At 53.8% G+C, this 27,520-nt stretch overlaps 8 protein-coding genes across 8 annotated transcripts; 5 read left to right on the forward strand and 3 right to left on the reverse strand.

The window, feature by feature from the left end:
• Positions 1–3: 3 nt before the first annotated feature.
• On the reverse strand, positions 4–1,451 carry J7T55_008690 (uncharacterized protein; the record flags this gene model as incomplete). The annotated part of the gene is made up of 4 exons (XM_053139034.1): positions 4–809; positions 868–1,024; positions 1,109–1,316; positions 1,372–1,451. 4 exons carry the CDS (start codon positions 1,449–1,451, stop codon positions 4–6), a joined length of 1,251 nt encoding a protein of 416 aa, XP_052997965.1.
• Positions 1,452–3,281: 1,830 nt separating this feature from the next.
• On the forward strand, positions 3,282–3,956 carry J7T55_008691 (ubiquitin-conjugating enzyme; the record flags this gene model as incomplete). The annotated part of the gene is made up of 3 exons (XM_053139035.1): positions 3,282–3,329; positions 3,477–3,624; positions 3,688–3,956. 3 exons carry the CDS (start codon positions 3,282–3,284, stop codon positions 3,954–3,956), a joined length of 465 nt encoding a protein of 154 aa, XP_052997966.1.
• A 741-nt stretch (positions 3,957–4,697) lies between these two features.
• On the forward strand, positions 4,698–8,051 carry J7T55_008692 (sec1 family protein; the record flags this gene model as incomplete). Its single annotated transcript, XM_053139036.1, has 4 exons — positions 4,698–4,775; positions 4,862–5,048; positions 5,252–6,850; positions 7,774–8,051. The coding sequence occupies 4 exons, from the start codon at positions 4,698–4,700 to the stop codon at positions 8,049–8,051; spliced, it is 2,142 nt and encodes a 713-aa protein (XP_052997967.1).
• A 130-nt stretch (positions 8,052–8,181) lies between these two features.
• J7T55_008693 (uncharacterized protein) lies at positions 8,182–12,289 on the forward strand (the record flags this gene model as incomplete). Its single annotated transcript, XM_053139037.1, has 2 exons — positions 8,182–8,228; positions 8,335–12,289. The coding sequence occupies 2 exons, from the start codon at positions 8,182–8,184 to the stop codon at positions 12,287–12,289; spliced, it is 4,002 nt and encodes a 1,333-aa protein (XP_052997968.1).
• A 946-nt stretch (positions 12,290–13,235) lies between these two features.
• Positions 13,236–14,458, reverse strand: J7T55_008694 (tp synthase gamma chain; the record flags this gene model as incomplete). The annotated part of the gene is made up of 4 exons (XM_053139039.1): positions 13,236–13,364; positions 13,423–13,556; positions 13,631–14,223; positions 14,403–14,458. 4 exons carry the CDS (start codon positions 14,456–14,458, stop codon positions 13,236–13,238), a joined length of 912 nt encoding a protein of 303 aa, XP_052997969.1.
• Positions 14,459–15,136: 678 nt separating this feature from the next.
• Positions 15,137–18,224, forward strand: J7T55_008695 (dna topoisomerase 1; the record flags this gene model as incomplete). The annotated part of the gene is made up of 6 exons (XM_053139040.1): positions 15,137–15,197; positions 15,355–15,578; positions 15,666–17,219; positions 17,273–17,524; positions 17,584–18,033; positions 18,084–18,224. The coding sequence occupies 6 exons, from the start codon at positions 15,137–15,139 to the stop codon at positions 18,222–18,224; spliced, it is 2,682 nt and encodes an 893-aa protein (XP_052997970.1).
• A 1,646-nt stretch (positions 18,225–19,870) lies between these two features.
• Positions 19,871–21,374, forward strand: J7T55_008696 (glycoside hydrolase family 16 protein; the record flags this gene model as incomplete). Its single annotated transcript, XM_053139041.1, has 3 exons — positions 19,871–19,970; positions 20,029–20,918; positions 21,018–21,374. The coding sequence occupies 3 exons, from the start codon at positions 19,871–19,873 to the stop codon at positions 21,372–21,374; spliced, it is 1,347 nt and encodes a 448-aa protein (XP_052997971.1).
• An 876-nt stretch (positions 21,375–22,250) lies between these two features.
• On the reverse strand, positions 22,251–26,910 carry J7T55_008697 (c2 domain-containing protein; the record flags this gene model as incomplete). The annotated part of the gene is made up of 3 exons (XM_053139042.1): positions 22,251–23,621; positions 23,672–26,656; positions 26,719–26,910. The coding sequence occupies 3 exons, from the start codon at positions 26,908–26,910 to the stop codon at positions 22,251–22,253; spliced, it is 4,548 nt and encodes a 1,515-aa protein (XP_052997972.1).
• Positions 26,911–27,520: the final 610 nt, after the last annotated feature.

The raw sequence follows: 27,520 nt of genomic DNA on the forward strand, positions 1-27,520 counted from the left end.
TCGTTACTCGTGGAACGAACGCCTCTTCGCCTCCTTTTCGACCTCCTCCGCGACCTTCAACGTCTGCTCCTGCTGCTTCATCTCGCGCACCTTCGCGAGCACCACCTCGCGGAAGATGGCACCCTTTAGCTTCTTGGCAAGGTTTCGCTTGCCTTCGCTTGAAGTAGTAGAAGCACCAGCCTCTGGCTTGGAGCTCGAAGCGTTCGAAGCGCTGGAGGAACCTGCAGCAGCGTACGAGTCGGTCGGCATGTCTGAATCCTCTGGATCTTCTTCCTGAATCTTGAGGGCTTCGATCCTGTTGGCCAGCTTGACCATCTCGATACCTCTCCGAAGGCGTGCCTTGGCCATGTATGCCTTGATCTCGGGAATCAAGTTGTGGTCCGTGGCATTGTCACCAGTCAGCCAGATGTGGTTCAGAGCCTGGGAGGAAGTCCACCTGTCGTCGGGTTTGGGTTGCAGCAGGCACTTGATGAATTGCTTGGCGTCTTCACTAACGTCCTTCCAGTATCTCTCATGAAAGACCACCTGCGCATTGCTGCACTCTTCGATCAGGTCCTGCAAATTCTCGGAGCGGAACGGCGAGTATCCACACAAAAGTGTGTAGGTGATGACGCCCATGGACCACATGTCAACGGGTTTGCCGTGGCCTTTCTTAAGCATCACTTCTGGCGCCGCGTAGCCGAATGACCCCGCCATGGTGGTTAGAACTTCGTCCTTGCTGTCGAGCATCTTGGCGATACCGAAGTCAGCGAGAACGAGGTCCGAGTCGGCCGCTTTGGTCAGATAGAGCAGGTTTTCGGGTTTAAGATCTGTATTACGGTCAGACATGCTCTATGCACGAAGCTCTCGGTTTGGACCTTCGCTCACCCCTGTGGACCACATTCTTGCTGTGAAGGTAATCAACAGCCCCCAGCACCTGCTTGATAGTCGCGGCGGCGTCTTTTTCTGTGAACTTCCCTTGCTCGCAGATGCGGTCGAAAAGCTCGCCACCGGTCGCCAACTCCGTGACAATGTAGTATTTGTCCTGCAGCCGTGTAAGTTGAAGCCCACCATCTCAGACAGCTACGCCAGCCGTGCCAGCCATGCTTTTGGGTAAAGCTGTGCTCACTCTAGACTCAAACCAGTCGACGAATCGGACAATGTTGGGGTGCTTCAAGCGCTGGAGCATGTCAAGCTCATCATAAACCATCCTCTCGTTGCCCTTCACATTCTTCTTGAGGATAATCTTCACAGCCACCTTGCCAGTTGGGCTGTCGGCTTCTCTCACGATGCCGTAGGTGCCTGCGCCAAGTGTTCGGCCGAATCGGTATTTGGACCTGGCAGCAATAGTCAGAGGGGGCGGCCTGGCGTCTACTGAAGCAGGATACGTACTTCTTGTCGTAACTTTCAGGTTGGCCATGTAGCCGGTTGAGCATGTTGGAGACTGACACACGTGGGGATCTGGTCAGCATGGTGAATAGGGGGGTGAGGGGCTATCTAGGTTCGCGGGTCGACCATGGGCACGTTGGGAACGGCTGCTCGATAACACATGGTGAAATAGGTGTGCAACGGGAGGGAAATAGGCGCATTAGACAGTACTAACAACTCATCTTGCTCGAAATCGATCTATGAACCCAAGAGCTGGTTGCTGAAACTAGAGCGGCGTGGGATCGCGCTCGCTGTATCCAGGCCTTGGATGGGGGCGGCAGGGACTTTCTTCAAAGAGCTTGTGAGACCGAGCGGTTGGCAGCTAGGCAAGCGCGATTGAGCCCAGGCGGGTGTTAGAGCGCTGGTTGGGAGGGAAGCCGGAGGCAGACAGAAACAATCGGACGGAGGTTCGATTCTCGAGTGTGTTGCTTCGTGACGGTTGAACCGTCAAGAATCTGCAGGCGCGAGCAGAGCACGGGAAGAGCAAAGTAGTAGCTCAAGTGGTCCCTGGCTAAAAAAGGAGGGGCTCGAACGGCGGGCGGCTGAGTGGAGAGGGAGGAGCTCAGACAGACAAGGAACAAGTGCTAATGAAGTGGTTCTGGAACCTCTGCAGACGTGGGATGAGGGAGATAGCTTCGTCGTTCAATGACAGCCTGTTGAAGTAAAGTAGTGGAAGATCTTGGGAGGGCAACGACAATGATGGAGCAGAGTCGGCCAGGCTGGCCAGCATAGGATGTGAGGGAATGCCTTGCGCGTGAGAGGGGGTTGGCTCGTGTCACCAACTGATGATGGCAGCAGGGGAGCAGGGAAAGCCCAAATGCTCAGCCGCACAGCTAATGGATCTGGTTGTCGCTTCGCCGTCAAAAGGCACTCTAGCACTCTAAGCGCACGGCGAACAAGAGGAGGGGTTCCCAGAGAGCCCCCCTCACTGCCCAACGGCAAGCGGCTCCTTGCTGGTCTGGTCCTTGGCAGAGTGCAAGGCTGCCCCACCACCGGCCTAGCACTGCCATCTTTCCCCTTTTTATAGAAGTTGGCCGGCCGCCAGTTGGAGGCCCTGGAGGCCCTGATGGATTGTGAACCATGGGAGCTAGCCCATGCATGCGGCATGTTTGCCGACAAAGTTCACTTGCGACACAGTAATAATCATGGCTCACAAGCTTTAAACGGCGGCTCCGTTCGGCTGTCGCCATCAAGAACTGACTGACTGACGGTCTGTCTGTCTGTCCCGTTGCATCTCTAGATTGCCAACAGGCCACAGGGGATCTGCCATGTATCTTGGGGCTGAGAACCAAGTCCCTGACGGTACCACTCACCCTCCCTCTAAGAAGGGAGTTTCTTAGTGGTAGTGTATTGAATATTCGAGAAGTGTCTATGTTCGCCTGCCACAACGGTGGACTTGCCTGTGTCGATCACGGAAACCGTGATCATTGTTTGTGACTAGCCAGGCTAGCGTGGTTTCCCCAGCTTTCGGACTGCCTATGAGCAGACAGGTTCTGACTGAGCGGACCTTTGCAGGTACCTAGTCTACCTACTGTACCTAGGAATTGGGACCGATCTCGAAACACACATGACCTTACATATCTAGCTGCCGCCTACTTAGGTACCAAACAACTTGGTCGCCATCTGCCTGCTGCCGTCTGGCTCTGACTTATTTGTGACTGGAGCCTGGCTGGCATTTTTGCATTCTTGACTTCTACCGTGCACTTCTCGAAAGACGCGGCGGGGCCCCGGTGTGGCTGCAGTCCCCATCTTCACACCGAACCGCCACCCACCTGGTCAGCTACTTGACCCTGACGTATGTAGCCGGGGTCTTCTGGCACTCGACGAACCCATCCCACCTCCACCTCCACCGACAACCTTCTCTTCCTCTCACGATGGGTGCCAACTTTGCGCATAGGCGGCTTGGGAAAGAGCTGACAAAAGTATGTGTGTGTGTGTGTGTGTGCGCGCGCGCGAATTTGCTTCGGATCTGAGCCATTGGCAGCAGTTAGAAGCCACGCTCCATCCTCGCAACCACGTTGTATCTTTTGGTTTATCCCTTAAGTGCTGACTTGATCATTTCGTGATAGATCACCGATAATCTCCCGGCGGGCATCTCCCTTGTATCTGCCGATGACCTTGAGACGTGGTACCTCGACATCAAGGTTCTCGACGACAACCCGCTCTACCCAGACATTTACAGACTGATGTTCAGATTTGGACACCAATACCCAATAGGTAAAGAACCTCAAGCGTCGCCCAGATACTTTGTAGTACAATGGCAGCTAACAGTTGAGGCAGAGCCACCCGAGGTGACCTTTGTTCAGAAGCCCGACAGACCAATACCCATACATCCCCATATCTATTCGAACGGCATCATCTGTCTCGACCTCCTGGGCCAGCAGGGATGGAGTCCGGTGCAGAATGTTGAGAGCGTGTGCATGTCCTTGCAGAGCATGCTGACCGGTAACACCAAGAACGAGCGTCCGCCTGGGGACGAGGACTTTGTCCGGAGCAATCGACTGCGGCCAAGGGATATCGACTTCTACTACCATGACAATAAGGTCTAGTCGTGGACGAGCTCACAGTCGCTCACTTCCAATAAGTCTTGGATTGATGACTTGACTTGGGTGAATACTCAAGCCACACGTACACAAGAAACAAAGACGCTGCGTTACGAAACTGAGATTTCAGCGACGGTGGATCGGAGTTTGGTTGTCTACCCCTCTCCTAGCGTTCGTGAGGGAGGCTTTCGAAGTTGAAGCTTCCCCAATACACGTTTCAGGCTCAGGTAGCAGGGTGATTTTCTTTAGAGGCAGGCATTATTACATTGAGCAGCATCAGCTGCACTCGATTTTGGAAGATTTAGAAAGTCGTTGCCCTAGGTAGGGTGGAATACAAACCTGAACTTCAATAACCAGTCACAAGGTGTCAAGCCCTTCCGTCCGTTGACCAGTCATTACCAAGAAAATGATGCGTGTATCCTGTGAAAGTTTTCGTCCTGTCCGCAGGCCAACACCCCTTTGAATTGGTCATCGCGGCTCGATAATACTGCAGGATCCAGCCGTCGTTTATCCATCACGTCTATTGCACTCCCAGGGTTGGGATCTTATCGAATCGATTTCTTTATCGGCCGCCCTTCCGGCAGGCAGGCTAGCAGTGGCCGTGGGGCCTAGCCACCTGCTACAGGCATCTAGCTCCGCTCCGCGCGTTCCTCTTGGTCGGTAGCTGGGCAATCTGCGTAGTCAAGCTGCAACTGTTGTGTTGGCCCTTTGCTTTGAATCTTCACCTTTGTCCATGGAGAGCCCATCATGGCTCCTCCAGTTGGCTTCGATACGGAGCAGATCAGAGACAAGGCTAGGAAAGACCTGCTCTACCTACTCTCGGTAGTAAGTAAGGCGCCCGACATGGCTCCCACGGCAGTGTAAGCTCATGACCAGCTTCATTGACTGAGCGCGTTCGGCCTGCTGCTTAGGTCCAGGGCAAGAAGAATCTCGTCATCGAACAGAGCCTCGCCGGCCCCATTGGAACAATCGTCAAGGTCCAAACCTTGCAGGACTACGGTGTCGATAAATTCTTCTTCTTAGAGAGTAGCAACGTCTCGACCAGCCAGAGGAATGTCGTGTTCATCGCCCGCACAGCCTATGCTCAGGAAATCGCAAGTCAGTCACCATCTCATACACTTTGATGCAACCATCCCCCCTCCCCCGTCAGGCACTACATTTCACTCCTCACACTCGTCTCCGCCAATCGCAGTTTTCTTTTCTCGACCCGTCTTCAATCAACACCAGCGCCCAGCCCTCAGCACCGCTTGCGATCCGAGGTACGCAGTGAGAGTCACAAGGGCGTGCTGACATTTCCACAGACCAGATAAGGCGAGTGCAACGTGAGAGCCAGGCGGTCCATGAGTTCCACATCTTCTGGGTGCCGCAGCGTACTATTGTGTCCGACAAAGTCCTTGAAGAATCAGGCGTCCTCGGCGACGTCAACATCTCGGAGCTTCCCCTTTACTTCTTCCCACTAGAACGAGATGTCCTTTCCCTGGAACTCAACGATGGTTTCAAGGACTTATACCTGTCGAAAGACCCGACGCCAACTTTCCTGCTCGCCCAGGCCCTCATGGGGATCCAGCTGAAACATGGTTTATTCCCCCGTATCACAGGCAAGGGCGACGGTGCTAAGAGAGTCGCCGAGTTGCTCGCCCGTATGCGACAGGAGCTTCTAGCCGGTGAAATAGCCAGTGAACCCGACAAGAGTGGCCTGAGCCCTAGCACGACAACAGAGAGCGTCATCATTATTGATCGCGAGGTCGACATGGTTACGCCTCTTCTCACTCAACTGACATACGAAGGCTTGGTAGACGAGGTCTTCGGCATCCAGAACAACCAGACAGAAGTCGACTCGACGATTATGGGCGGTGCAGCCCCAAGCACTCAGAGCGCATCGGCATCGCCTGCGTCTAGTAACCAGTCCAGAAGACGTAAAGTCCAACTGGATTCGTCAGACAAAATGTACGACCAGCTCCGAGACACGAATTTCGCCATCGTCGGAAATCTGCTCAACAAGGTCGCGCTGCGCATACAAAAGGATTTGGACAGCCGGCATACGACTAAAACAACGGCAGAGTTGACAGATTTTGTGCGAAAACTGCCTGGCTATCAAGCGGAACAGCAAAATCTGAAAATACATACCAATATGGTGGAAGAGATCATCAAGTACACCCGCACCGACCAATTTAGCAAGCTTCTCGAGGTTCAACAAAACCTCGCGGCGGGCGCCGATCCCTCATCCCAATTCGACTCGATCGAGGAATTGGTGGCTCGTGACGCACCCCTGCCGGAGGTGCTTCGGCTTCTGTGCATCTACTCTTGCATATCTGGTGGTATTAAGACGAAAGAACACGATCAACTGCGCAAACTGGTCTTACAAGGCTATGGGTACCAGCACCTTTTAACTCTACACAACCTGGAAAGACTACAGCTTTTCCTGCCTAAATCCTCGCCCATGGCGTCGATGATTCCAATGGCTGGTTCCGCAGGCACGTCTGGTAATAAAACCAACTACTCAACCCTGCGGAAATCCCTGCGACTCATTGTAGACGAAGTCAACGAGCACAATCCTAATGATATAGCGTACGTTTACAGTGGGTATGCGCCACTTTCGATACGGCTCGTTCAGTGCATACTTCAGAAGCAATATTTGCTTTCCATGACGAAGGGCAACGGTGTGGCAGGTGCTGCAGTTGCAAGCTCCGGCAGTCACGGTTGGAGAGGATTCGAAGAGGCCGTCAAGCACGCACGAGGCCAGACCTTTGATGAGCTCCAAAAAGGAGAAGACAAGGCTGTCAAGGCTCGAGCGCTACTTTCTGGCAATGGGCAGAAGAAAACAGTGTTTGTTGTGTTCGTGGGCGGGGTCACATTCACGGAAATCGCAGCACTGCGCTTCATTGCGAAGCAAGAAGAAGGTTCGTGCGGCCTTTCCTCTCGTTCACAGTTCACGGTCTCCTCTCCCCTCCCCTAAGATATCGAGCGCTGACTATGTTGATATGCTACAGCCCGAAGAAATATTGTAATTTGTACGACGTCGATTATAAGTGGGAACAAGATGATGGCCACGGCGATTGAGAAGAATTCTTTTGGGCAAGCTGCAGCAGCTATAACTACTCGACCTGTCGACGGGCCAGGGCGTTGAAGAGCACATAAGGGTATTGTCAGCGCTGGCTATGGGTAAATGGCACTAGGTCAATCCAGCTGTTTTGCTGCGCGATTGTCTGGCTGATCTTCTCTTCATCGAACAATAGTCGGAGGCAGGATATGGTTGTGATGGGCGTCGGAAGACTGGAGGCAATAGAAAATCCAAGTATCAAGGGCGGATTACAGAGATTTATATATCACGTGATCAGCTCACCCAGCTTGCAATAAATCGAGGAGCAGTCCCAGAAATGGACTGTATTTCTCGCCTTTATTTGTCCATTTGTGTAACGCATTGGCTGGTAAATTCCAGCAGGAATGGCTTTGTATGCGGCTGCACGCTCCTGATTGATGATGAGTGAGCTAGGGCGGCGCTCCAAGACTTGTTGGGCGAGGTGGTAGACCTGACCTTCGAAACCAGCAAGGGCCGGCCCTGCTTGCCCCTCCCCCGGGCCTGGTCTGATCTGCACTACTCATGAGACTGGCATCTTCTGAATATCAAGCACCGAGCATCATTTTGATGCTATAAACCTCTTCACTGACTGGTCCTCTGCAGCCTTTGGACTACGTTTCAATTTCAGAATGGGGCCGCCTGGTTTCATCGCATGAGATATCCAGACTCGGTTCGATGGAGACGACGGATGAGATTGGCGGCGGCGATATCATCACTTCCAACCTCTCGATTCCTCATCACCAGCGATTGCATACGCCTTCACACGCAACGAAATCGATATCTCCGTTCTAGCCCAAGTCGAGTCCCGACCTCATAATGGGAGCGAATTCGCGCAGTGCTGGATCTGGACAGAACAGTGGCATTGGAAAGAGATCTACGCGGAGGAGCAGCAGTGGCTCTACCCCCCAGGTTCCGCACCCATCATCTCTATTACTCTCACCGGCTTCAACCTCTTCCTCTCGGACCAGTTCCGCACCAAAAAAGAAAAACCTGACCCCAGGTGCATCATCATCACGCCGTAGCAGTACCGCATCCCGAGCATCTCGGAAACCTCGCCGTCCATCCCCTCCTCACCCAGGGCCAGAGGAGGCAGACGAGTTCATCGCCGATATTATTGTCGTTAACACAGACTCACCAGAACGCTGTTTCGAAATGGATGATGAGGTTCCTGAGACGATGATGCCGGGGGATACCATTATGTATGTTGCTTGGTTCTGAGGCTCTCACGTGATTCCCGCTTTGTATTAGATTCGCAATTTGCTGTGATGTCGTTTGATCCGTCTTTTTTGACATAAGATTCTTCAGGTCGGATCCTCACGCCTCTCATGCTCATCAACAGTCTTCACCTGGCCGTGTTGCCTCTGTAGAGGCGACGCCGGAGCCGATAAAAGCAGATCCAAAATGGGCAGATACAGATGTTGCTGGCGCAAATGCATCTGAGCCAGCTGCTGTAGAGGAATTGGTACGGCATTCGATACCTACGGACGCAACTTCTGAATGCACACATCTTCTAGACTCGATGGACACAGAGACAACGCCCTTGAAGCCATCATTAGCAGAGCCCGATACCTTTGACGTTGGCTCTGCTGCGGCGCATCCGACCAGTCAGAACGAGCGTTACGAACTGCTGTCCAAGTTTCCAACTGCACAAGACGAAACCACAGTCGGGGATGCTTCTATGGCGATAAAGTCTTCCTCGGAACCGGCAAGGAACTCTGTAGCAGATCTGGCACAGACCGAAGCAGAATCCGGCGGCGTAGGAGTCGCAGCACTTGAGTCTAAACAACCAGAATTCGCTCCTGCTGAAGTGAGAAGGGCGGTAAAAATGAGTTCAACGGTGGAACAGGAAAATAACGGCCCAGATGTGAATGGTTTTCAACCTTTTGTTGTGGATGCTACAATACCCGCCGCCTCACCCTATACAGGTATAGGCTCCGCACAATCACTTCCTAAAAACACAGAATTGATGGAGAGAATTTCAATCGAGTCGAAAAATTCACCTTCCGAGCCGACAGACCAAGACGCGAACGACCCAATGTCCATCGAGAACAAGGGCAATGAGCTCGAGCCACACGAGGAGACAACGGAGGAGCATGAGGCAATTCTAGATTCAGCAACGGCAAGCTCTAAGTTGAGTGATGTCACTGACCTGGATGGTGTTGCTCCGTCGCAAGCCTCGAGGACTATCGAAGAACCATTGGAAGCAGAGGCAATGGGCAATCATGCGGACGAAGCTTCTTCAGAGCTCAGCGACATTGTCCCCGCTGACCTAGTATCGCCAGATGCGGCGCTCCTTGATTCAACTCCTGCCAAGTCAGCTATCAGTCATTTGATTGGAGAGTCACGGCATTCATTCGCATCGTCGGCCTCAGCCCTGACGGAGCAATCTGGGTTATCTTCGAAACCACCCTCGGTCTCTAGCAAAGCGACGACTCCGTTCGACACCGGTAGTCCGAGAGAAGTTGCGAGTCAGCCAAACCCCCTTTCAACGCCCATCGCTAGGGTTCATTCACGATCGCGGCGGATACAGTTCAATGTGCGCCCGAAGGTGTCTATTCCTACAGACCTGACCCCTCAAGAATACGCCATAGAATGTATCGAGGCCGCCGAGAATTCGCGTTTGAACCCATACGCTTTGCATCAAGAGGAGTATCATGTGTTGCGTATGCATCTCAGCTACGCGCAAGTCACGACCTATTTGAACATCCGAAACGGCATACTTAGGCTTTGGACGCGGAATCCACAGATCGCAGTGACAAGAGAAGAAGCAATTGGATGTGCCAGGGACACTCGCTGGTTCGACGTCGCAAATGTTTGTTTCGACTGGCTAGTTCGTCGCGGCTTCATCAATTATGGATGCGTCGAAATCCGACAACACAAGAAGAACAGCACTGCCGAGGACTCGCAGCCACGAAAGAGAAAGACTGTGGTAGTCATTGGAGCTGGGTTCTCCGGGCTCGGATGCGCCAGACAATTGGAAGGATTGTTCACTCAGTACTCAAAGCGGTTTCGCAATATAGGAGAAGATCCACCTCGGGTGATTGTACTAGAGGGAAGAAACCGAGTCGGTGGGCGAGTCTACTCTCGTGCTTTCCAAACTCTGCCAGATACTGCGCCAGGTATATTTCGGGGCAAACGCTTCACTGCGGAGATGGGCGGCATGATAATTACTGGATTCGACAGGGGCAATCCCTTAAACATACTTGTGAGGGGACAATTGAGTTTGCCATATCACTGTCTGCGCAGCGATATGTCTCTCTATGACACAAATGGTACGGCCGTTGACCCTGCTCGTGACGAGATGGTTGAGCACCTTTTCAACGCATGCCTTGATCGGGTGAGCGAGTACAAGTTTAAGTCGCAGCCGTCGAAGCTCATTGAGGGAAATTACGATCTCATTGACGAGGGCCGTGACAGCACTGCGGAAGGTCACAAAACGATCGCTTTTGAGGAGGAGAAAGCTGCTTCCCAACCTCATGCGCCGCCCGTCTCACAACAGAACGTCACGCCCGAGACTCACCTCGTGCCGGTCTCCACAGACCGCATGACAGGCAAAGTGCACGTCGAGCCAGGCACTCCTGGATCCACTAGGGCTGCATTCAAGGCCAAGTCGCTCGGCTGGACCTTGAAGCCTGGGGTCCCGGAGACAAGAGATATCGATCTGGATGCTGCAGCTAGTGATAGGAATGCCACGTTGGGCTCGGTTGTCGACGAGGCTCTGATGCAACACAAAGGCATTCTTGACCTCAACGCTCAGGATTTTAGGCTTTTGAATTGGCATATTGCCAATCTGGAGTACAGCAATGCCACGAACTTGAACCGCTTGAGTCTGCAAGGGTGGGATATTGATGCCGGCAACGAGTGGGAGGGAAAACACACCATGGTAGTAGGCGGATATCAGAGTGTTGCAAGAGGCCTCTCAATGCTCCCAACACCTCTCGACATCCGGCAGAAGGCGCCTGTGAAGCGAATCATGTACACCACCGAAGAAGCAACAGGTCCAGCGAGAATTTATCTGGAGGACGGTCAATTGGTCGAGGCCGATTATGTCGTTAACACCATACCATTAGGTGTTTTGAAGCAAGGTGGCATCGAGTTTCAGCCTACTCTGCCTTCATGGAAGACTGATGCCATCGGACGCCTGGGCTTTGGGGTCTTGAACAAGGTCATTCTTGTATACAAGGACGCCTTCTGGGACAAAGATCGAGATATATTTGGGACCTTACAAACTCCTACGAATCGGTTGAGTCTGAACCAGAAGGACTACATCTCGCGACGTGGTCGCTTCTTCCAGTGGTTTAACGTCAGCAACACGACTGGCATGCCTTGCTTACTTGCGTTGATGGCCGGAGATGCAGGGTACGATACCGAGGTAACCCCCAATGACGAGCTCATTGCGGAAGCCACTGAAGTCCTGCGTATGCGATATGGCGCTCGAGTACCATCACAGCCGCTCGAAGCCGTGGTGACTAGATGGGAGTCGGACCGATTTGCTCGAGGCAGCTACTCGAATGCCGGAGTCAAGATGCAGGCCGAAGATTACCAAATCATGGCTCGATCAATCGGCAACCTGCACTTCGCCGGCGAACATACAATCGTCACGCACCCTGCCACCGTCCACGGTGCCTACCTTTCTGGCCTGCGGGCCGCATCCGACGTCCTAGAGGAAATGCTGGGCCCTATCGAGATACCCATACCTCTGGTCCTCCCTCGAGAGACCTCCGCCTCACTGAAGCGCAAGGCTCAGGAAGAGAATAAAGACCCAGTGCAAGCCCGCCTCGAAGCTTACGAGATGGAGATTCAAGAGCATATCTACTCCAAACTTGGGTTGTACCCGGTGAAACCTTCCAAAGTGGCCGGGAACCCATATCTCTTGTTCAACAAGGCGCACTACGAAGAGGGGCGCAAGCGCTGCGAGGAGGGCCGGCGCACAGGCAAGGGCAAGCCCAACCCCAACGAGGTACGAACCATGACGTCGAAGATGTGGAAGGAGGCCACGCCGGAAGTCCGACAGCCCTTTGAGGATGCTGCTGAGGAGCAGAAGCGAAACTATGCCCAGGCGCTGAAGGAGTGGACCGCTGCGGCAGCCCAGTGGGAGAAAGAAGCCATCGAGTTGAGGCAAGAGTACATCAAGGCGCACCCCAACGTGCCTGGTCCAGAGGAGCTTATCGCGGATAGCAATGGATATGCGAGTGGCGGGAGGAGGGCGAAGAGGGTCGAGAGCTATGCGGAGGACGACAGTGATCTTGACATGGATTAATGCCAATTGGCGAGCGGGGCACATCTCCAGTCTTCTGCCGAGTGTGCCCGTCTTTTTCTCCTTTTGTTTTCCGGTGTTGAGATGGGCGGCTCGTGATGGCCGCCAGACATGTGTCTCCCTAGAGGCGCAGGAGTATTATTGTCAGGGAAACGAAGCGCATGGAAACGAACCGGGTTATCACGCATGGTTGGTGTTTTGGGGACAAGGCGCACTGCGTTGTTGCTTGCTTTCTGCTTCCGTCCCGTCTCCTTTGGCTTCCGGGGGCTTCCTCAAAAACACGCCACATATCTAGAACAGAATACTCATTAAATGCACATGTTCTATAATGCACGGCTTCTGTGCTTTTTGGTGCCCGGCGCGCCGTTGTGAAGGTGCCAATTGTCTAAGAGCCATTCCTCGGCATGGCACTGAACGTGTAGAGAACGGCTTAGACTGCCCTTGCAGCTTACAGGTGTATCTGTCAGGTACGTACAGACGTGGGATCAAATGTGTAAGTGACAAAAACGGGGTCGAGATTTTAGTTGAATGGTTTATTCGGACTGCGCGTCATCTCCTGGTTTGACGGGCTCATGCTGGCGCCGGTGTGCCATATTTGCAGATGGATGATGGACCAAGCACATGGACGGTAACAAGTCCAACATTAGAAGGCTGATTGTGGCGTAACACTTTGGGGTTGGTGATTACTGTGATTTACGGATGTGTGAGTGGACCAAAAAACGACTGGCAGTAATTCATGTCACGGAGGGCGGTCCGCGCAATTTATCCGGAGCATATGAGCCAGAACCCGATTTCACCTCTCAAATCTCTCTCTTATTCTACTGATCTTGGTACACGGGCCGAACGAAGCCTGTTGGTATGTGTTGTCACAAAGGGAAATTTGTTTAGATTCCGTCCATCCGGACCTCGGCAACGTGCCCGAGCAGCTCTTCTACCCGCCGCTCTGAATTTACATGTCTGCGGAGGCAGTGGCACCAGTGATAATCTCGACCAGTTCGCCAGTAATGACGGCTTGTCGGGTTCGGTTGAAGAGAATCTGGTACTTGTTGATCATCTCACCGGCGTTCTTGGAGGCGTTCTATAGAAGGGTTAGCGTCACAACGGTAGCCATAGGGGGCATAAGTGCTGGCACTTACGTCCATAGCGTTTCGGCGAGCAGACTGCTCGCAGGCGTGGCCCTCAGCAAGGCCCCAGTAGATGGCGTTGGCAAGAGCGTATTCCTGCAGGTTGGGCAGGAGCTCCTCGTCGATCTCGAAAGCAGAGAAGTTTTCTGGGAACGACGTCAGTAAACAGCAGAAACAGGAGACGTCGAGAACCTGAATCCAAGAGGGCCTAAGCACGTACGGGAAGCCTTGATAGCGTCCTCCGAGAACGCATCAATCTCGGTGGCCTCGTAGCTCTGGGCGTTGATGAACTTGTTGTAGAGGACCTTGATCGAGGCGTACTCGTGGGGCAAGTTGACAATCTGGTCGGCGATAGCCTGGGCATCGGCAAAGGTGGGGACATCCTTTCCGACACCAGCGAAGCTGAGCTGGATGTCCTTGGCTTGGGTTCGCGACAGCTGAGCCTTGCACTTCTCACCGAGGATGACGAGCTCATAGGCATTGGGCTTCTCGGCGAATTGACGGCGGACGTAGCGGGACAGACCGGAGTGGATACCACCGCAGAGGCCCTTGTCGGAGGAGCAGACGACAATGAGAGTCTTCTTGTCCTCGCCCTCGAGAGGCTTGGTCTCGGCCTGGTCGAAGACCTCCTTGGAAGTCTCACCGTAGACCTTGGACTCGTTCATGGCGCGCTGGGCACGGGTCAACTTGGTCGAGGCCACGATCTTCATGGTGTTGGTGATCTTCTCGATGTTGCGGATGGACTTGAGACGGCCCTCGATTTCGCGCAGCGTCGCAAAGCCGGCGGCAGCATGAGGGGCGGACGTGACGGCGCTGTTTGGTTAACAAGAGATGTCAGCTGGTTGGTTCTCGACCCGTTCTTCCATCGTGCTCGAAGGCTCCTGCATCGACCCAGTCAAGGCAATCCATCCTCAGGCACCGTGCATGCTCGTAGAGTTAGAGGTGGGCGCCCATCCAGAGTCGCGGTCCACCTGCCAGCGTCGAACACATACCGAGAGGGAATTGCAGCTCCAGCTCTCAGAGCCGGCCGAGCAGCTCGAGACAGCATCTTGTCGTGTGGGGATCTGAAAATGAATGCTCTGCCGACGGTGGCTCAATTGAGCAGTGACAATCGGAGTACCAATTGATCGGGCGGGGGGATTGGTAGGAGGGTACGCGAGAAGCTCTCTCTCAATCTCTCAAATGATGCTGCTGCAGGCCGTCCGTCAAGCCGTTCTCTTTTCGCCGCGTCCCCGAACCGGCTTGGAGCTGTCACGTGGGCTAAGCAGACGGCAGGGGGTGCTACCAAAGACCGTCTGGGTTCCCGGAGGCAGGCACTCGGGTCGGTACCTAGACAGGTACCTCCTCGCCTTGCGCCAGTCAGTCTTCAGTCTTTGCGCGCCCGCCCTGGCCATCGATCCTCTCCCTCGTCCCTCTCTTCTCACTTCACTTTGACTTTACTCTCTTTGGCTCTCTGGCCCGTCTATATCTTCGTAACGCTCACTGCCCACCGCAAGTTTCCACCAAACACAAAAAAAACTCGAGCAAACCCCCAACGCCACCCGTAGAGCCAGCTCGGGCCCCGGCGACTTGCTCCTTCGTCCTGCGCTTACTTTGACTTCCCCTTCCTTTCGCACTACCGAGTACCTCAGACCTCCCTCCTTCCATCCACCTCCCGTCTGAGCTACCTTCAGGGCACAGCACACACCACCCTTTTCGAATACTCGACTCGTCCACATCACCAGCCATGTCTTCGTACAGTGACTCTGACGATGATATGCCTCTGGCAAGATCCAACGGCAACCATCGTAAGTGGTGACTCGACCCTTTTCACGTGCCACTGCCTTGTTGAAAAAGACACCAACCGCTGTCACCTCGATCGCCTACTCTGCATCTGCCGTCCATCATCATCGTTCAAGGAAGTTATCATTCACGTGGCTAACCAATGCTGATGGTCTTGTGAAGTCTCAGCCGCCAAGATTTCGAAGGCCGAAGACAAGGCTATGGACGAGTCCGCATCCAGAACACAGCCTTCTGCCCCAGGCATCTCAATCCGAAATGGCCCAATCGACGATGATTCAATGGACGTAGATCACCCAAATGGAACTGCTAAGAGGAAGTCACGTTCCTCCATCGGCAACAAAGTCAGCTACAAGGACGAATCCGACAGCGATGACGAGATTCCTCTGGTAGGTTTGGCCCTTTCGACACTTTGGAGCTTGGAACAGTCGCCACTTTGATTTGAAGGCCAGTCTTTTCGCTGACACAGGCACAAGGCCAAACGCCCCAAAAAGGCTCCCAAAGACACTGACGACAGCGATGATGAGCCCATAGCAGCCAAGAAGCTGCCTCCTTCATACAAGGAGACCGCCCTTCCGAACGACTCATCCGACGATGATGCCCCTCTTGGCGCGAAATTAGCCAAGAAGAAGGCGCAGATCGAGAAGAAGGCGGAAAAGGACGCCAAGGCCATTCGAGCACACGACGCCAAGGTCAAAAAGGCTGCTCCAAAGAAGGCTGTGAAGAAGGAAGACTCATCTGATGATGAGCCACTGGCTAAACCCACCAAGAAGCAGCCGAACGGAACCGCTTCGAAAGCCAATGGTGTCAAGACCGAAAAGAAGACCCCCGTCAAAGGTAAGGCTGCGCCGAAGAAAGCGCCCGCCAAGGCCAAGGACAAGTCTCCCGAAGACGAGGACGATGACGAGGTCCACGAGTGGTGGAACGAGCCAAAACCCGAAGACGACAGCGTCAAGTGGAACACTCTTGAGCACAATGGTGTGCTCTTCCCCCCGCCGTACGAGCCACTGCCGAAGAAGGTCAAGCTTTTGTACGATGGCACTCCAGTGGACCTTCATCCTGATGCGGAAGAAGTTGCGACTTTCTTTGGCGCCATGCTCAACTCAACCCAGAACGTCACCAACCCCGTTTTCCAGAAAAACTTCTTTGGGGACTTCAAGGAGATCCTGCAAAAGACTGGGGGTGCCAAAGACAAGAATGGCAACAAGGTTGACATCAAAGAATTCTCGAAGCTCGACTTCAACAATATCTACGAGCACTTCAAGGCGATATCCGAAGCGAAGAAGGCCTGGTCAAAAGAGCAAAAGAACAAGGCTAAGGAGGAGAGATTGAAAATCGAGGAGCCGCTAATGTACTGCAAGTGGAATGGGCGCAAAGAGAAGGTTGGAAACTTTCGTGTCGAGCCTCCTGGATTATTCCGCGGTCGTGGCGAGCACCCGAAGACTGGAAGGGTCAAGAAACGGGTCTTGCCTGAGCAGATCACCATCAACATTGGAAAGGAAGCCAAAGTTCCTTCGCCGCCACCAGGACATAGTTGGAAGGCAGTTCAGCATGACAACAAGGCAACCTGGCTAGCTATGTGGCAGGAGAACGTCAACGGCAACTACAAGTACGTTATGCTTGCTGCCAGCGCCTCTGTCAAGGGTAAAGCGGATATGGCCAAATTTGAGAAGGCCCGCGAGCTCAAGAAGCACATCGACTTCATTCGGAAGGACTACACCAAGAAGCTGAAGAGCGAGGTCATGCAAGAGCGCCAGATGGCCACTGCGATGTACCTTATCGACAAATTCGCGCTCAGGGCTGGAAATGAAAAGGACACTGACAACGAGGCCGACACCGTGGGCTGCTGTTCGCTCAAGTTCGAGCATCTTACCCTTCGAGAGCCAGATACGGTCATCTTCGACTTCCTTGGCAAGGACAGCATTCGATTCTACGACGAGGTCAATGTCGACCGTCAGGTCTTCAAGAACTTGAAGATGTTCAAGAAGCCTCCCAAAGAGGATGGCGATGACATTTTTGACCGTGTCAATGTGAGTCCGCCATTCTGTTTGACCTATCAGGTAAGAAATACTGACTCTTTTAGACGTCACAATTGAACAAGCACTTGTCCAATTACATGACCGGATTGACGGCAAAGGTGTTCCGTACATACAACGCCTCATGGACCATGTCAAACCTGCTGCAGGATCTTGATCCCAGGCAGCACAAGAACCTCACAGTCAATGAGAAGGTCAAGCTTTACAACGACTGTAATCGAGAGGTCGCCATTCTTTGCAACCACAAGCGTACCGTGGGTGCTAGCCATGAGCAGGCGATGGAGAAACTGGGAGACCGGGTTAGTCATCCCTTGGAAATCTAAGCCTCTGAAACCTATGCTAACGGGCAAGTTCATAGATCAAAGGGCTCAAGTACCAGAGATGGAGGGTGAAGATGATGATCCTCGACGTCGACCCAAAGATGAAGAAGAAGAAGGGAGTTGCGTTCTTTGAGAGAGAGGATGATCTTACTGATGAGTGGGTTCTGAGCCATCAAGCCTTCCTTGTCGAGGACCAGCGCAACAAGATCAACAAGAAGTTTGAGAAAGACAACGAGAAGCTCGTGGCCGAGAAGAAGAAACCCCTTCCTGAAAAGGAGCATAAGGAGCGCCTCAAGGTGGCCACCGAGCTCGAGAAGAAGTTCAAGAAGGAGAACAAGTCCAAGAAGGTCGAGGCCGAGGGCAAGGGCCCGACGGTGGCCAAGCTCGAGGCCAATATCGTGAAGATCGAGGAGAGGATCAAGAACCTTGAAGCCCAGTCTGCTGACCGTGAAGGCAACAAGGAGGTTGCCTTAGGAACCTCCAAGATCGTGAGTGCCGCCGACCCAGACAAGAGTCAATTTATGCTAATCTAGGGCAGAATTACATCGACCCACGGCTCAGCGTCGTCTTCTCCAACAAGTTCGATGTGCCCATTGAGCGACTCTTCCCGAAGACTCTCCGCGAAAAGTTCACCTGGGCCATCGCCTCTATCGGCGACGACGATGCTTGGGAGTTCTAAATCGCTTTCTGCCTGAACAACGGCAACCACACCCAATTCGCCAGTATGTATTAATTGTCGACTCGGCCAGAAATCTCGGCGCCCCCCCGGAACCCGGACTTCAGCCGAACGAAGCTCGACGGCATATTCTCTTAACCAGACAATCGGTCTAGCCCCTGCCAGGCATGCAAACCGTTGAGACTAGAAGACGCGGCTGGATACATCCTGCGAGGGCAATCTTTTGCTATCCCGATAAAACCACTTGAATGCTCACCATTTGATAGAGAGGATTCTAGATGCGCTTTAGATGACGCACTCAAGACGTTCCGGTTCCGTCTACAAAGTAGAGACAAGGTTTGTGGAAACAATGCTGAAGAAGCAACCAAACCCAAACAAACAGGAAAATTGCTAGAGGAAGCGATGATTTTACATATTTAAAGGAAATCGTTTTCATCATTCTCTTGCTCATCTTTGATCCACTGTGTGCTGTATCGTGTGCCGGCTTATGTATGCATGCCATCAAACTCGAACACGAGACGAGGAACCGAGTCTGAAGAAGGGTTCTTCCTCCTCCGAGCCTCCACTGCGAGATGCCACAACAGCGAACGCAGTGGCGCAGCTTGCTGCGTCGAGTCAAGGGCGTGCATGGCAGGATACCTGCGAGACAAGCAGCTCCTCCCGCATATTTGGGTCACATGTGCATAGGCCCATAACATGCCGGTATCCGTACTGGATGGAGGTTAGACATGTGACACCTCCCGCGGAAGCGTCTTGGTGGGCTCCAGGAGCAAAGCGATGTCTCTAGCTTGGCATAGGTCCAGGGGCTCTCTCTACAGGAGAGACACAACATAGCAGTGGTCTAGACAACCTGCTGTAGGGATTTGATTTTTGTGATCATTGTGGAACTGGTGAGCTCTGACGTCAGTCGCATTGGCCCTGAGCAGTGAAGTCTCAGGGGTCCCTCCGTTGTTGTGTTGTGATGGGTGAAATTAGACAGACTGAAGCAGGGCAACCGGCGAAAGTCGAGTGGCCCACTATTTCGTCGGTCGACTCGCTATCAGCATCAGCCGGTGCTGTGGGCAGGTTTTGTTAGGGGGCTCGGCCGCTCCAGCCCCTCCCAACCACCTCGATTTCTGCCCGAAATGGGAGTCTTGACAGGATGGGCAACGGCCCGCGGCGCCAATCAAAACAAACACATTGGGGGCTTTTACAGGGCAAGGATTACGCCCTACAACGGTCCCACACCCATGCTCCTCATCGACGTGGTCGTCGCGGTATGACGCTGCCTGCGGTCTGTTTTGGTCTGGTCTGGGCCGCTTGTTTTGATTTGGTGAGGCTGGGAAAGGGCAGCATATAACCCAACCCATAAGCCATGACCCGATCCCATGTGGCTGCCATGTCGTCTCCCGAGACATCATCTTTGCGACTCACCCAACGTCCGCCTCACAGACAGTCCGCCTCTGCTTGTTTGTTTTCTCTCGCAAGGCGCACCCAGTCGGCTGTACTGCAGACCACAGAAGTATACAAGTGCTCACTCCGCCAGCATTGCTCGCCTCGGCTGTTGACGCTGGAGAGAGTAGAGCCTTCGAGGCAGAATAAGCTCACTGTCTCCTGCTTCTGCTCCGGCTCCTCGACATCTCCTTCGCCAGTCTACTCAAGCAGCCAGTATGTTCCTCCCAAGGTCATTGCGGGCAGCTGCCACAGCTGCGCTTCTCGCCAGCTTCGCGGCGGCTCAGACATCTACCGACTGCAACCCCACACAAACAAGTAGGTCGTTCCTTGCAGCACCGCTGTGAATGGACACTCTCTAACGGCAGTTATCTAGCATGTGACGCTGATCCAGCCTTGGGAATGGCCATCGATGTCGACTTCACTCAGGGCGAAGTCAACTCATTCACGGCCAGTGGTGGTACGCCGACATACGGCTCTGATGGCGTCACCTTCACAATCAGCAAATCAGGCGACGCACCACAGCTGAACAGTGTTTTTTACATCATGTTCGGAAAAGTCGACATCACCCTGAAATGCGCATCTGGAACCGGAATTGTCACTTCTGTCGTGCTCCAATCCGACGACCTCGATGAGATAGACATGGAATTCCTCGGCGTTGACAACTCTCAGGTCCAGCTCATGTATTTTGGCAAGGGGCAGAGGGCGACCGATCCACTTGTCTACGCCGCCGCTCCCAACAACCAGGACGAGTTTGTCACCTACTCGGTCGACTGGACCTCGGAGCGCATTGTGTGGTCAGTCGGTGGCACTGATGTGCGCGTCCTGGAGGCGTCCACATATCCCGACTACTATCCGCAGACTCCCATGCAGCTCAAGTTCGGCATTTGGGCTGGCGGCGATCCCAGCAACTCAGAGGGCACCATCTCTTGGGCCGGCGGTTCGACGGACTACTCGCAAGGCCCGTTCTCTGCAGCGGTGCAGAAGGTTGAAGTCACCGACTACTCGACCGGAAGCAAATACTCATACGGCGACATGTCCGGGACGTGGGAGTCCATCAAGAGCGACAACGGCGAGATCAATGCCAACGCGGGCCAGGCTGCGACTGTCACCACCGTGAGCGGGAGCACCTCAACTGGCTCTTCGAACTTCCCCGGCAGCGGCATTTCGGGCGGATCGTCGACCAGCGTCTCGAGCGTGGACGCGATCCCCAGCGGCTGGCGCATGACATCGAGCGGCAAGATCGTGCCGAACAGCTCGACAGCGGTTAGTACGTTTAAAAAAAATCAAGCTCCAAGGGCTCAAGCCATCCTGTCCGGATTCAGAAACACCGAAGACACAAGACGCTGACAAAACTCCTCACAGGGCCCCCTCACAACCTCCTCCTCGCCGGCCTCTTCGGCCTCTCCGTCCTCGCAGCCTGGGGCGGCCGCTGGCGGTGAAGAAACCATCACCACCTGGGACGGACAAGGCTTCCTCACCACCATGACAGTGGCGTCCGGGTGGGCGACGGCGAGCAAGAGCTACGACGACCAGGGCTTCCCCGTGTCCACGAGCGCGCCCGAGGCCCCGCCGCTCGCCGCCGCCGATCCTAACAGCAGGGCCGGCTCCAAGACGGCCGTCTCGGGCGGCGCCAGATCCGCCAGCGCGACGCCGTGCGGGCTGTGGCTGCAGCTCACTGCACCGTTAGTGCTTTTCCTTGCTGGCATGATCGCCATTTGAGAGCATAGCCGAGCGCTGGTTGAGCTCTCAAGACCCGATAGATAGATACTACTGATATACACGACGCTTGTACGAATGAACGATAACTATTTGGACCAGGGGTGGGGATGGGCGGCATTGATATTGCACATAGCTGAATGGATCAGAGCGCCGGGAATGTTTAACATGGACTCATAAAAGGCGTTTGGAAATGAGGCTGTTTTGGCCACGGTGGAAAGTGCCGGCGAGCCCGGACATTGAGGAACCGTATCGTATACGTAAATTTAATGAGAACTCTTGTACATATGCTGGTACGAAGGCCAGCAGCCACCACCATACAATTCCATGAAAACGAGCGACACTTGACCGAGAACCTGACATAAAATCCCGCCTCAGATTCTCTTCACGTCTTACACAATATCGGTGGGATGGAACCAGCATTCTGCATCTTTGGCTGGTGCCTGCGCTTGACATCACTATCAGGGTCAGATTGAAGGTCGAGCCTAGCTCGTAGGATGACAAAATCGCAATATGAAATTCATCATCGTCATATTAATAGTGGTTCTACTGGAAAGCTACCAAGGGCCAAGGTGAAGGTCTGATAAGACAATGTACTACGAATTTCCTCCAAGCCCTGTTTTATCCGGAGCCAATTCCCCGGTCTTCACAATTCAAAGCACGGGACAAATCCAATCCTTTTGTCCAGCCGCGGCCACCCGTTTTCATCCAAGCCGAAACGACAGAAAGAAGATGTAGGGAAATAGGTATCCGCAGTGATAAAGTTACGAAAAAGCGAACGAACACAATTTTCATAAACAGTTTTCCTTTTTACTCCTAGCTTTGAGAATCAGGGGACAACCTCAGCGACTCCCTTGAGAACATATTCGCCCGCCCTCTCTAAGGGTTGGGCGTAGGCTCCCGGCTGCGTGCGCTGCTGCCCTCCCTCTTGCCCAGGAAGCTTCGTCGCGAGAATGCCGACTTAGGGCTGCCCGGCGCCAGACTGCCGCCGCCCAGACTGCCGCCACCGTTGGCTTCGGAGGAGGAGGAGACGAAGGAACTCTTCACGACAACCGTGCCGCTGCCAACATTGATCGTCTTCTCGCTCACAGATGGTGATTCATCAAGAGGGAAGAACTGTTCGCCCAGGTCCTCATCGCTTCGAAGGGTGTGGTTTTCCTTGGCCTGGATGGAGAAGGCTGCGTCAGGGGCGCAGACACACTTGAATGTTTCTCCGAAGGTGAATGTCCCTCCTGAGGCTTTGTGATGCTTCGTCTTGCCGATGGTTTTGTTCTTCGGCATTGTCTGCTGGACAACAATAAATAAGTCCGAGGACGCTGGGAAGCCTGCGGCGGAAACGATGGTGAATGTAGCCGTGCCAGCTCCTGGTCCAGGCACTATTGCACTGTGTGTAGACGCTGCGCCGAAGCTTTTCGTGCGGTTATGGTTTCCGTTGCTGGCACCTAGGGCCGGTGTTGGAGAGGCATCCGGTGAAACATCACCATCGGGGAATCCAATACCAGTCGATCGCTTGAGACCACCAGGGGTCGAATCACCACCATTGATGACCACAGGCGACTCCTGGAGGCCGACGGATGGTGATTCTGGGATAGAATCATCATCCTTCTTCCGGCCCGTAAAGCCGCGCTTCATGAAAGAAGCACCTTTGCCGATGCCGTGGACAATACCCGTGGCGCCCTTGATAGGTGCACCAGCGACGCCAGTAACGATTCTGCCTGGCGCAGCGAATGTACCAGAGAATGTTGAAGAACCTTGTCGGGTTCTCGTCACGTAATCTGGGCGGAAAAGTAGCCGCAGTCTCAGGACACCGGACTTTCCATCCAGGATCAGCTTGACCTCCTGCGCCTTGAACGGATCCAGTGATTCCAAATTGATGGCCGCTCCACCGAGGAAATCAGGCTTGTCTGCAAAGTCCCAATCCATAACCTTGACACTGAAGTCTGCGGCAGTGCGCGAGGGAATTGGAACCTCGAAAAACTCGTTCCAGGCGGGATGGAGTGTCTTCTTTTGCACCTTCGTCTTGAATACCTCTCGGCCATTCAACTCGAACTTGCAGTAAGGGTCACTCTTGCCATTTGAGTCTGCGGACGGCAGCTCCGCAGCGTCCAGTACGTCGACACGAAGATTGCCCATGTTGTTGATGCTCTCACTGGCATCAAGCTGCATCTTTACTGGAACATACTTCAGGCTGACTTTCACCGAGCTGGGTCTTCCGTCCTCATCCTTCATGATTAGAGTAGTAGGGTTATTCTGAGTCAAGTCAGCATTGAAATTCTCCGACAGTTTGGCAACAAACTTACCAAACACTGCTTCAGTGTGTCCAGGGTATTGCCTGACAGCCGAGCCAGCGTGTGATCCTTATCGTCTTCGCCTTGCTTCCCACCCTTCTCTCGTACCTTGATCGTCAACTTGGAGAATTCCAGCTCGCGAATGAAGCAATCCCCAATTTCATCGAACTGGTTGTGCTTATGCTTGGCAGTGGAGGACACATAAGAGGGGAAAGCCATGTCATCCACAAAAACCTCGATATGAGAATGGCTTTCTGGCAATTCTGCTTCCATGAGTTTGAAGATGATAAGACCAGAGTCGTACTTGACGAGCTCTTGAGGAGTGAGGTGAACCTTAGGCGGGCGTCTTTCCTCCCTCGACTTCCTTGGAAAGCCAGGGGAAACAGGGGTGACAGGCGACTTGGGCGGTGTTCCGTCCTTGCCTTTGTCTCCATCAGCGGACGCGCCCAATGTGGAGGAGAATTTGCCGGCTTCTCCAGAGCGTGGTACATCGAGTGACTGCTTCGCGTCCCCGTTTTGAGATGCTGCGGACGTGCTCAGTCTCTCTTTTTCTTCTTCCTCCTCCTCGTCTTCGGGGTCGGCGACATTCAGCGTAGGATAGAAAGCGACAGTATAGTTGAGCAGTCCCTTGGGAACACCTTTTCCGTGCATTTTAAGGCCGTCTTCACGTGGCTCCTTCTTGTCGTGGACAAGATATTCCCCAACGTCGTCTTGTGAAATGTACTCGCTGGCAGGAATCTCAATCAAGCCGAGGCTTCGGTCTTTGCCCATCTTCTCGAAGTCCATGACCTCGATCGCCAGCTTCTCACGCGCAGAGTGCACGGGGATGTAGATGACTTCGTCCCAGTCTGGGTTCAAAGTGTTGCGGTGATGCACTGTGCGACCCCGCTCGATGCCAGAGAGCAAAACGCGTACGTACGGGTCAGACTTGCCCATTGCCTCGAGATTGCGCAGGTTTTTGGCGTTCTTGAAATGAAATCGCATGACACCGATTGGTGTTTGATAGCCTCCAGTGCCAGCAACAACCCCAGACAACGCCACGGGTTTCCATTGAGCCTGCATTTTCACTCGGCCAGTCTTGGTCTGAGCGAGATTATACCAGTCTTGTCCCTTGGCCATCAGCTCCAGCATATCGTCTAGTTTGATCTGGTACGTTCCCAGGATCTGGTCACCGGCTAGCTCACGGTCATCTTTGATAGCGACGCCGAGCTTCGCGCTCTTACGATCTGTTATAAGGATCTCTTTGGACCCGTTGTCCCAGATAGGGTTGTTGGTCCGCTTCAACTTCTTCGTAGCGTGTACTTCCTTGCCATTGAGCAGGAGGTTCGCATATGGGTTGAGCTGGCCGACGAGACTCTTTGAGCCATCGAGATCCTTGGCCTGTTCCACAGTGAACCGGAGAATACCTGTGTTCGTCTCCGGCGGCGGCTCTTCATTGCCATCCGTGTCTTTAGTAGCTTCCAGGACTGGGAAAAAGCGAATGTCACACATAAGAACACCACGGTCTTTTCCGCCAGACTTGATCTCCAGGCGCTGATTCTCGTGATCGTAATCGTCTTCGAGATGCTCGAGAGCAAAAGAGGCAGTGCCCAGATCCTTGTCCTTGCGGAACTCGTTCCAGTCGTAGACTTCAATATCCAAAGAGTCGTGGAAGGAAGTAACAATGATGTAGTGGGTCTCATTCCACCGTGGGTTCGGCGTGTCCTTGATAACCTTAGTCTGTGCCAAGGGCTGTCTCTTGTTCACAGTGACAACAGCATAGCCATCAGGATTGCCGGAGAAGTTGTCGGGGTTCTTCAACCCCTGAGCACCGTGTAGAGTGATTGCAACGACACCGATGGCCTGGTCAACAGGAGATCCAGCAAGCATCTTGGCGATCTCGAGAGGGAACACATTTGGCGCATACATCATGGGTGCCAATGTGCCATGAATCTGTTCAAGTATAAAGCTCTCGAGACCGGGAATGAAGTTGATATCAAAGCCAAGGGTCTCACCACCAAGAGGCTTGCAGACATAGTCGATGGTCGGACGTTCGAGGAAGCACATCTCGACTTTCTCGATATGTGGGAAGGGGAGTTGTAGTTTCATCTTCAGGCGCATAATTCCGGAGAAAGCCATGTCTTCAACAATGACATCGAGGCCCTTGCTGATCATGGCCTTGCCAACTCTGATTTCGAGAACGACTTTGGGATTGATCTTGTTCTTGACCTGGCGGGCGGTCATGTCGGCGGTGTCGTTTGGGGTGAAGCTGAACTTCCAATCCATCATGACCACGTCATCATCCGCCTTCGGATAGGTCTTGACGTGCTCCATGCGCGGCGGTTTGGATCCCAGTGTGAATGTCTTTAGCTTCAAGCTGTCGAGGAACCCGGGCGTCGCACCGCTCAAGACCTGATCGACCGAATTGATGATAGTCTGCGCAAGCACTGGCTGGTAGATGGGCCAGAATTTGACGAGGAATGAATTGATCCACTCGAGAGATTCTGTATCAGTCTCCAAGCGTTTGAGTGAAAGCTCGCGGTTCAAGTCGTCCCGGAAATTGCGGCGGACTCGACGGAGCGAAGTCCGGTAGTAGGTCCCGCAGATGGCCATGATGATGAAGACCCATCCCAGGCCGCCTCCAAGAACAGCCACGAACCACGAGGAAATGCAAGCAAATGCGATGACGGCGGCATTGTAGTACCAGTCACCATAGAACTTGTCCGGAACCTTTCCCTCCATCCAGGTCTGATGGTCGAGCAGGCTCTCGCCCTCTTGGATAGACTCAACAGGCCAGCCAAACTGGGGTGCCCAGCCAGTCATCGGCCCCATCTTTGCTCCGCCATCTTCCGCGTCGTCGTCCTCTTGTATCGTCTTTCCGTCGGCGTCCTTCGAGGTCTCAACAACGCCGGCCTTGGAGGCTTCTGGCAAATCGTATTGCGGCTTGCTTCCGTCGTCTTGGTCGGTCACGAGTGCTGCGCCTTTGGGCCGCTTGGAATGGAATCCCTCTGGAACAGCCTTTGAGGGTTTGGGGTTAGTGGCGCGACGACACGACTGGGATCGTGGACGTTTGGGCTCACAGCTCTGGCCTGGGCCCTCTTCTCCTCCGGGCTGGCATCTGGATCAAAGGTAAAGGCAGCTACACCAGCAGCCTTGCTCTCCTCGAGCATCTTCTTCTGGGCATCGTCGGCTGTCACGGAGCTCTCAGGGTCGCGTGCCGCCTCGATGGCGCCCTGCTGCTTGAGCTCGGATGCCGCTTGCTCGGTCGCCATGTTGAGTGGACAACACGGCTACGAAATGCAGCAGCGCTGAGGGGGAATCAATTGATACACGCAAAACCAAAGAAGGTGAGGTAAGGGCGTGGGACAAATTTGCTGCGGGCAGAGACGTTGGCCAGGAGACAAGGCTCGACTGTCCTGAGCACAAGCAGTCTTCCTGGAGAAATGAGGACGAGAGGTGGGGGAGATGAGCTAATGTGATGATACGGGAGGAAGGAGAAAGTGCAGGCTGGTCGGCCGACCTGAAGCAAAAGAGGGACAGATAAACAAGGTGCTGAGGTAGCTTGGATTGTACTAGTCTAAGCAATATTGGAGGTTGGTGGTAAGCTTCCCGAGCCTGTTGCCAATGCCTTGTTTGCTTGGAGTCCCGTCCAAGTGGTCTTGTCTCGGACCGGAATCATCAGAAGTGCAGCTCACAACTGGAACCTCCAAGCTTGGAAGCCTGCTTTGTGGGAGACCAAGCAAGAAACGCGCATTGGACAGATGCCCCCTGGGGGACCCTTGAAGGAGAGAGCTGGCATTCAGTGTGACGTAGACCTACCTCGAGCCTACCTGGAACGGGGAAAGAGATGGGTCTGTCATTGTGGCTTAGGGTGTGGGTCAA

The sequence above is a fragment of the Diaporthe amygdali genome (assembly GCF_026229845.1).
Source record: "Diaporthe amygdali strain CAA958 chromosome Unknown NODE_4_length_2575358_cov_65_588622, whole genome shotgun sequence".
NCBI lineage: Eukaryota > Fungi > Ascomycota > Sordariomycetes > Diaporthales > Diaporthaceae > Diaporthe > Diaporthe amygdali.